The sequence below is a fragment of the Triticum aestivum genome, chromosome 1D, assembly GCF_018294505.1.
Source record: "Triticum aestivum cultivar Chinese Spring chromosome 1D, IWGSC CS RefSeq v2.1, whole genome shotgun sequence".
Lineage (NCBI taxonomy): Eukaryota > Viridiplantae > Streptophyta > Magnoliopsida > Poales > Poaceae > Triticum > Triticum aestivum.
In genome coordinates this window covers 426,127,795-426,135,939 of record NC_057796.1, presented here as the reverse complement: position 1 = coordinate 426,135,939, position 8,145 = coordinate 426,127,795, and the positions used below count along the sequence as shown (strand labels likewise).

The window sequence follows — 8,145 nt, the reverse complement described above, 5'->3', positions numbered from 1 at the left end:
AATTGCTTGTGCTTCCTTCCTCTAACGTCGATCCCCTGTCAATCTGTGCACCACTCCACCGTGTGGTCTTCCGACGAAGATGTCCAATCAGGCTTGCCCAAGGCTGCCCACACTTTCGACCAAATAGTTCTAGCGAAGACATAGGTGATGAATATATGATTGATCGATTCTTCATGTTGATCACAATAAGGGAAGGTCTGGTCTCCTGGTGTGGTAGTCACCTCGCCACCAATATGTCCAACAGTAGTTCGTCATGTCCAACCACACAAAGAAATGAAACTGTAGCGGCTCTGTAGACTTCCACACAATCTCCGAGTACAGTGTCACTTCACGTCCTGCGAACTTCGCCGCATACGGCGATCGAACAAAAAAAATCACCATTTGTTTCCCACGCCCACCTGACCTTATCCGACACATCCATGTTCAGGTAGACCTCTGTAACAGCTATCCATAGGAGCATGTATTCATCATGGGTGTCTGCATCCATCTCCGGGTCCACAATTCCACATCCGCATCCCAATTTCCATCGATCACCGCCAAGTGCACAGTCCTGTTGGATTCGCCCCCGCCATAATGCGATGATAGATCCTCGGGGCGAGCTCATGTGCTGTGAACACATTGATCCATCTGCACCCACAAACAATTTTCCCTTGACCATCGCCTACCAGAACCCTAGTGGACGCTTGGAAGATTGCATGTGCCTCCTTAGGCATAGTTATCTTGAATTCTTTCCACAGCCTTAGCTGGTCAGAACCGGTAAGCCATAACCACCTCAACTGGATTGTGGTGTTTAGCCATCTCAAGTTTGGTACCCCCAAGTCTACCCGTCCACTCCGGTGTACAAGCCGATTCGTAGGACATGGTGCAATTTCCTCCTCTAGCCTCGGCTTTGGCACACCACAAGAAGCATCTGCATATTTTGTTCATGGTTATTGTCTTGGGGGTGGATCCAATGCCAGCATTGCATGGTTCGGATGGCATATAAGGACATATGTACAATGGTGACATATGGTTACAGATGCCCCATGACAAAAGGTAGTTTGAGGCATCTATATTGATTTTTTCTCTTCAACACAAGCTACTACTAATGGGCCTCATCAAAGAATAGAAAGTAGACTCTCACTACTCATGCATCCCTACTCTGCACTTTAACTTTTTCAGCTTTAATTTATGCAACAGACCATATTTTTTCTCCCCAAGCACCCGCCTCCCGCCGAGGATCCCCCTACACCATCCGAATCTACTTTTCCTGATATCTGATTCTACATGGCCTGCGGGGCATCACCCTAGGGCTATGCATTGGTCATGCCCTAAGACTGACTTGATCAGCAACAATCTCCCACTCTTCGGGAGCAAAGCTCCTGTCCACGTCGGCAGTTGGTTCGCAAGCTGGTTCACTGGTGGTTTGAATCTGCAGCGCACAAAGCTTTCTACTCAAGGACTTAATCATAGGTGTTATTTCATATCTTGTAATGGTTCAACGATGGTCACCCTTTATTTAATAATCATTAATCAATAAGAATTGGTTGAGGTTTCAGCCTCCTTTTCAGAAAAGAAAAAGACTTGCAAAAAAAGTACATAAACAAATGTTGATAAGATCGCACTCTTTAAGAAAATACGAAAATGCAACAACAAAACGAAGAAGCTGAAAGTGCATTCTTATTAGAAACAGGGGAGCCACAATGCCACATCCACGGGTTAAATCCAGGTTGCTCTCCACGTCCCCACCACCCCGACCAACACGAGCTGAGCGAAGCAAACTGCGTGTAGCTGGCTCCCTTTTTCTCCACCCCTCTGTGCTCCTCCGAACCTCCACTTCTATGAACGAGAAAGAGCCGGAGACTGTGTGATGTTGCCGATCATGTCAAGCGCAACGCATGGCTGATCAACAGGCACCTGCAAGTCGTCGTCGAATCGGCGCCTTAGATGAAAAATGAAACGCTAGCAAAATCTCTGTGATGTCTGCTATTCTCTTCAGGATAATTTGCAGCAAAAGTGCTGAATCAAAAGAGTGAGTTGCTTACAAAGTGCCCTGCTCCAAGGATCCAGTAGAAATGAAGGTTTTTGTAGGATCTAACAAAGCCCTTGGTGGCTCCAGCCGAGCCACAGTAGAGAGGCTGTCTTGGCAGGGCCAAGAAGTTCTTCAGTCCATCCCATCTGAAACAGGCGATCAGTTGAGAAGTTCAGGGGTATTTTTCCTTAATCCCATTACCCAAAGCAAGGTTAAAAAGCGACAGCTGAAAACTGGGTACTCTTACTTGAGCTTCTGAACCCATGCTTCTGCGCCGACGGTCGAGCAGATCACATCGAGCTTCAGTCAAAAGAGAAGTTTCACAGACTTTAGTAACTTGTTGCAAGGATATTTCACTGAATACAATGCTTGGTGTCATAGTTTGGGTACATTTTCATCTGCACATGATGACAATGTAGTGTTTGCGCTGGTCAAATCACAAATGTTTATCTACCTAGTTTTCAGCCATCAATCCCGACCTGCATGTTCTATCTAACGTACTGGACACCCCAAAGAGGGGGGAAAAGAAAATTATCTTTCTGGAAAGCAGACAAATGTGAAGGCTTGTCCGTGGCCCCAAGAAGATGGCAAGATCCATGGCTGGGCTAGATGCCAAACAGAGCCTGAAGAAACGGACGAAGCAAAGGCAGCTCACTGACGTTAGAGTGTTGAACCGAAGCGACAAACCACGTGCAGCTGAAGCTTCTCTTCCTTCTGTGCCTTGTTGCAAGTGAATCCAGAACTCATTTCTGTTACCAAGTTACCACAAATAATATACTGTTTGTAGTAAACACCTGTGTGAAAATAGAATGACTCACCTTGTAATACTCTGACAAAGTCAGAATATTTCGCACCTACCACGGGTTAATGTTTTTATAATATGACTAAATGCATTGCAAAATGGCATCTGATCGTGTCAAAATATATATAGTGCATATTAGATTTGTCTTAGTAGAGTACTAGAAATTATAATGACTCACCTGCCCATTGTACACGGTCACATTGACACCATACGACAGGAGCTCATCAACCTGCAGGAGATGTGACAAACTAATTTATAAAAACTGTAATTTCTGAAGAAAAAAAAGAGAACAAAAAATAGTTTTGTCATGCAATATGATGATATCCCAACCAACCTCGTGAATCCTCGGCTTCATGAAATCGTTGATCAGCGCATAATAGACGCTGTAGGATTGCGCCTGCCATCTGCAGATAGTTTTAAAAACAGCTAATGATGATATATCATGAGTCTTATTTCAGCCGGCAGTTTTTGTTTGTCAAAGATTCAAAATGGGAATCTGTTCGAATGAGGCCCACTTACACTACGTCTTTGGGGACGATCTTGAGCTTTCGCTTGATGGCTCCATTCATGGCCTCCTGAATCGAGTCCCCTACGGACTTGCTCTCCAGGTACCTGGAGTACTCCGGCGCCGGCGATGAGCTTACCGCGACGACCGGGTCCATCCCGGTGTCCAGTAGGAAGTTATACACATCCTGCATTTATGCATGTAACAGGGCCGTTAAGCTGTCAGAAAACCGGAGGAGCGAATTATGGACAACGGAATACTGATGACTCGTTTCATGTTACCACGTGGCCGCTGTTGACGACGACCCAGTTGAGCATTCGGTTGAGTGTGGCCTGCGCTTGCTTGAACTGCCCCGCTGCGACCTGCTGCCTCACCACCTGTGCGTCCCTGTTCATCAATGGCGGTTGGAGGTATGAGTTGATCAGAAGATTATGTCTAGTCTATCCTTAGTTCTTGAGACGAGCCATGGCCGCACTTGTTTGCGTGGTCTGCGCCGTTGCGATCCAGCCTCGACACCTGGAACAAGAGCGTCCCGTACGAAGACTGCATGCACGCCCATCATCAGTGTCAGAATCTCAATCACAACAGTTTGCGCGGTGGAAGTGTTGGGAGGTTTTTAATTACCGCGAAATCCTCCGGCGAGATCCAGCTGTCTCCGAGCGCCACGCCGCCGAGCGTGAGCTTGAGCTCGCCGGCGCGGACGGCCCGGACGACGGAGACGCCGAGCGTGGCGGCGTACTTGCCGCCGTACGACTCGGCGACGATGAACAGCGGGCTGCTCCGCAAGGTCGTCAGCTCCTTGACGAGGGCCTTGAGCAGCGTGGTCATGTCCGCCGCCGCCTGCAGGTCGGTGGTCACCAGCAGGCTGTCGTCCTCCACGTAGCTGTACCCGACGCCTACTGGGTTGTCCTGTCGATCAGTGTCACACGGCAGCAGCTCGATTCAGCCACACAAAAAAAATGTATACTGCAGAAGGAACATAGAACACGATGTGCTTGTCTCCATGACTGACCACGAAGATGAGGTCGGCCTTGTGCAGCCATGTCGAGCTGCGTGGCTTCAGGTCGCCGTTGAGCGGCCCGACCTCCAGGAAGTTGCCGAGCCCGACGCCCGACGCTCCCTGAGAAAAAGAAGAACACGATGACGACGACGACGGCGGCATAAGCTGAGGACAAGCAAGTTCCCGCCGATGAGCGTACCGGGCCACCCTGCAGCCAGAGGACGGTCGGCCATGGCTTGGTGGGCGTGGACACCCTCTGGGCCTGGGGGCTCTTGTAGTACCACCAGAACAGGTGAGCCTCTGCAACGCCCAGCACATCCAAGCAGCGTCAGCAGCGAGAAAACGGAGACGAACAAGCTAGAGTTTGTTACAGAATCGCCGGACTTACTGGGCCGAACCTCCACGTATCCCCACCGCTCCGTGCCGTCTGCGGTTCCAGCGGTGGTGGCCGTGGCGGTGCGAAGCAGAGAGAGGAAGAGGACGGAGATGAGAGCGAGAGCACGGGGCTCCATTTTGCAGAGCTCGCTGTTCGTCCTTCCTACACAGTGCACTGAACGGTTTAAATAGGTTTCCATGTCGGCACGGTTTTTTTTTTCAATGCATCAGGCAAGATTTCATGGGGTAGTTTTTTTCCTTTCGGGGAAACTTCATGGCGGTTGTTAGAAGCATCTAAACTACTACTACTTGCTCTGATAAGAGGACAATAAACAGCTAGGCACTTGTGATTGTCATATTGTTTGCGGAGGCAGACAAGCACACGATTACAATCTCGAGAAGAAACGGGTACATGTGTCTCGCTGAAGAACACGGGACTTATTTAGATTTTATTTGGGCAGCACTCTCCGCTGGCGCACGCCGGCCTAAATTTGGGCTGGCCTGCCCGCAGCCGTTCGATATGCCTGCTAACAACCATTTGATTAGAGTCTAATCTTTGTCCTCGTCCACCTCTCGTCCGCAGAGAAACAAAAGAAAAAGGCAACCAACACCGTGCATCGCCACTAGCACATCTCGCGTGAGGAAAAAAGGTCCACCTCACCGGCGACGTCCCCGTCGACGGGCCCCATCCCAATCTCACAGTCATTGTCCAGCGCCACCCACTTTGCCGGATGCGGCTCCATGAAAGCCTGATGCATCTTGCAGCCAAAGCCGGTTTCAGCAACTCCTGCACCCCATCGAAGCACATCATCGCCGCCTCCGGCTCGCCATTGTCGTAGATTTGCAGTACTATGTTCCAGTAAAAAACAAATCTGAGCAACTGAGAAAAAAAAATTGAAGTCATTTGAAGCAAAAACTTTAGCCGGTTCCAGCAAAAAGAATTGCCGGTTAAAGCAAAACCATGGATGTTCGTCGCCAGAACGTAGCAAAATTTTTGGTCGGTCGTAGCAAAAAAAGGAAAAAAAACCCGGTTCCAGCAAACTCACCACCATGGTTGCAGCACCCCGCCGGCATGGTCTCCATCGCTGACATGGTGACCCACCAGGTTGAAGCTTGTCGTTGTGTCACTTGTAGCTTGCTGGGCACCGCTTGTAGCACTGCCCGTGCCGGTTGCAACTTCCCATTGTGAGGTTGTAGCACCGCCCCGTGTCTGTCGCAGCTCAGTGGCCAGCGGTTGTAGCACCCGCACCGTCGCTGGATGTAGCTCTCCGCCCTGTGGATGTAGCACCCGCCCATGCGCCTTGCATCTTGTCGGCGTGAGGTTGTAGAAGCCTCATCGGGGGAGGACGAGAACATGGATGCCCATGGCTTCCCCGGGTTGCATCAGCCCCTGAGTACTCCTCGCATCAGTGGCGTGCGCTTCGGGGGCGGTCGACTGCCAGCCCCATCTCAACCCGATCTACATGAAAAAGGGGCAGCACATGGGAACAAAGGTGATTTCTCCAGCGATATGATTTGGGCGCTCGCTACAGGTGCTATGTGCTGGAGGTAGGAGATGATAAGGGAGGGGATGAGTGGACAAGCAATGCAATAAGAGCATCGAGAGGATCAAGAGGGATGGGGAGCGGTGGTGGGCCAGGGAAGTTGCGGAGCCACGTCGCCACGTGGGCTACCAGGCGTCGTTCTTGATGTATCGATTGTCTTCTTTTGGGCTGAAATTTTCGACTAACATCAGTCGATTTCTTATTGAGATGAAGCCCATTTCCTGTTTCCTGTTGCCTGTTTATAGGCCGACACGCTTCTTATTTTTCTTCTGTTTGTATGCCCTTTTTGCTCTCCTTATTCTTAGTCTTTTTTCTGGGTATCTCTTGGGATGTGGGTTAAGTGTAAAATGTATACACGCAAGTACTATATAATATGTGAATAAATCATATTAGAGTGTAAAAATTGCATTGTTACATGTTTATTTCTTACATTAAAGTGTGCAATATTGTGTGCAAGTTTTTGCTTTGTTTTTTGTTTTTATTAAAAGATAATACCAATATCGCTAATTTATTCAACCTTTAAAATTTTCATTATTTTAGTTATGTTTTAGTTTTTATTTCATTTCTTTCTTCTATAAGGTTGATACCAATGCCACTAATTTTATTTTTATTACATGTTTTTTGAAATCCTACACTTTTATGCTTATTCTGGCATATATTATAAAAAGCACAATTTATGTGCAAATCTTTACCATTTTCTCTGTTCTTAAAGTGTAGCAATGCTGGTAATTCATTATATCCTAGGAAACTTATTTATTTTGTTTTTTTATTTTATTTTCCCTTTAAGGATAATACCAATGCCACAAAATTCATTATTTCTTACAAAACTTAATTTTTCAAAATCCCGCCATTATATGCTTATTATTGCATCTTAAACAAAATTGTAGTTTCATTAACTATGTGTAAATTTTTCCATTATTTGATTTTATTTTGTTTACCTTTTTCTTCTTCTTAAAGGGGTAATACCAATGCCCCTAATTCATTCTTCTCTTAAAAAATTATTATTATGGTTTTGTTTTAGTTTATATTTCATTTTCATTGTTCTGGAAGGGTAATACCAAAGACACTAATTCATTCATTCTTGGAAACAATTAATTAGTTTTATTTTGTTTTAGTTTTGATTTGTTATTCATTTAATGTTAATACCAATGCCACTAATTCATTCTTCTCAGGGAACTTAAAAAAATTGGATGAAAATTCTAGTATTATATGCCTGTTCTTGCATATTGAAAAGGTGCAATTTCTATGTAAATTGTGCGCAATTTTTGTCAATGTTTGTTTTAGATTTTTTTTTTCATTTCCTTTCCTTGGTAGCACCAATGCCACTAATTCATTCTTTCTTAGGAAACTTCATTAATATGATTTTGTTTTAATTTATATTTCATTTTCTTTCTTATTCAAAGGGTAATACCAAAGCCATTAATTCATTATTTCTTAGAAAACTTCATTAATATGATTTTGTTTTAGGTTTGTTCTTTTTCCTTTTTCATCAACTGTAATACCAATGCCACTAATTCATTCTTCTCATGAAACTTAATTTTGTGTGTGAAAAATCCACTATTGTATGATTGTTTTTGCATATTGTAGAAAGGGTAATTTCTATGTAAATTATTTGCAAAAAATCAATGTTTGTTCATATTACTAATTTTTATTTAATTTCTTCTTAATGGGTAATAGTAATGCCACTAATTCATTCTTCCTTAGTGAACTCATTATTAAAAAAATACTTTATTTTATTTTCTTCTCTACGGATAATGCCAATGCCATAAGAAACATTCTTGTTGTTGCGAAAATTTCCCTATTATATTCTTACTCTTGCATTTTATATTAAATCATGATTTCTATGTAAATTGTGTGCAATTGTTTTCATATATTTTTGTTTCCTTTCTGAAATGTTCTTTCATTATT

At 45.0% G+C, this 8,145-nt stretch overlaps 1 protein-coding gene across 1 annotated transcript; it reads right to left on the bottom strand.

The window, feature by feature from the left end:
- Positions 1 to 1,470: 1,470 nt before the first annotated feature.
- On the bottom strand, positions 1,471 to 4,868 carry LOC123172725 (serine carboxypeptidase-like 51). Its single transcript, XM_044589659.1, has 12 exons — positions 4,707 to 4,868; positions 4,518 to 4,618; positions 4,331 to 4,438; positions 3,943 to 4,227; positions 3,794 to 3,861; positions 3,600 to 3,705; positions 3,333 to 3,505; positions 3,148 to 3,217; positions 2,992 to 3,042; positions 2,259 to 2,311; positions 2,025 to 2,157; positions 1,471 to 1,896 (listed from the first exon to the last, which is right to left on the bottom strand). Exons 1-12 carry the CDS (start codon positions 4,828 to 4,830, stop codon positions 1,819 to 1,821), a joined length of 1,350 nt encoding a protein of 449 aa, XP_044445594.1. The 5' UTR covers positions 4,831 to 4,868; the 3' UTR covers positions 1,471 to 1,818.
- Positions 4,869 to 8,145: the final 3,277 nt, after the last annotated feature.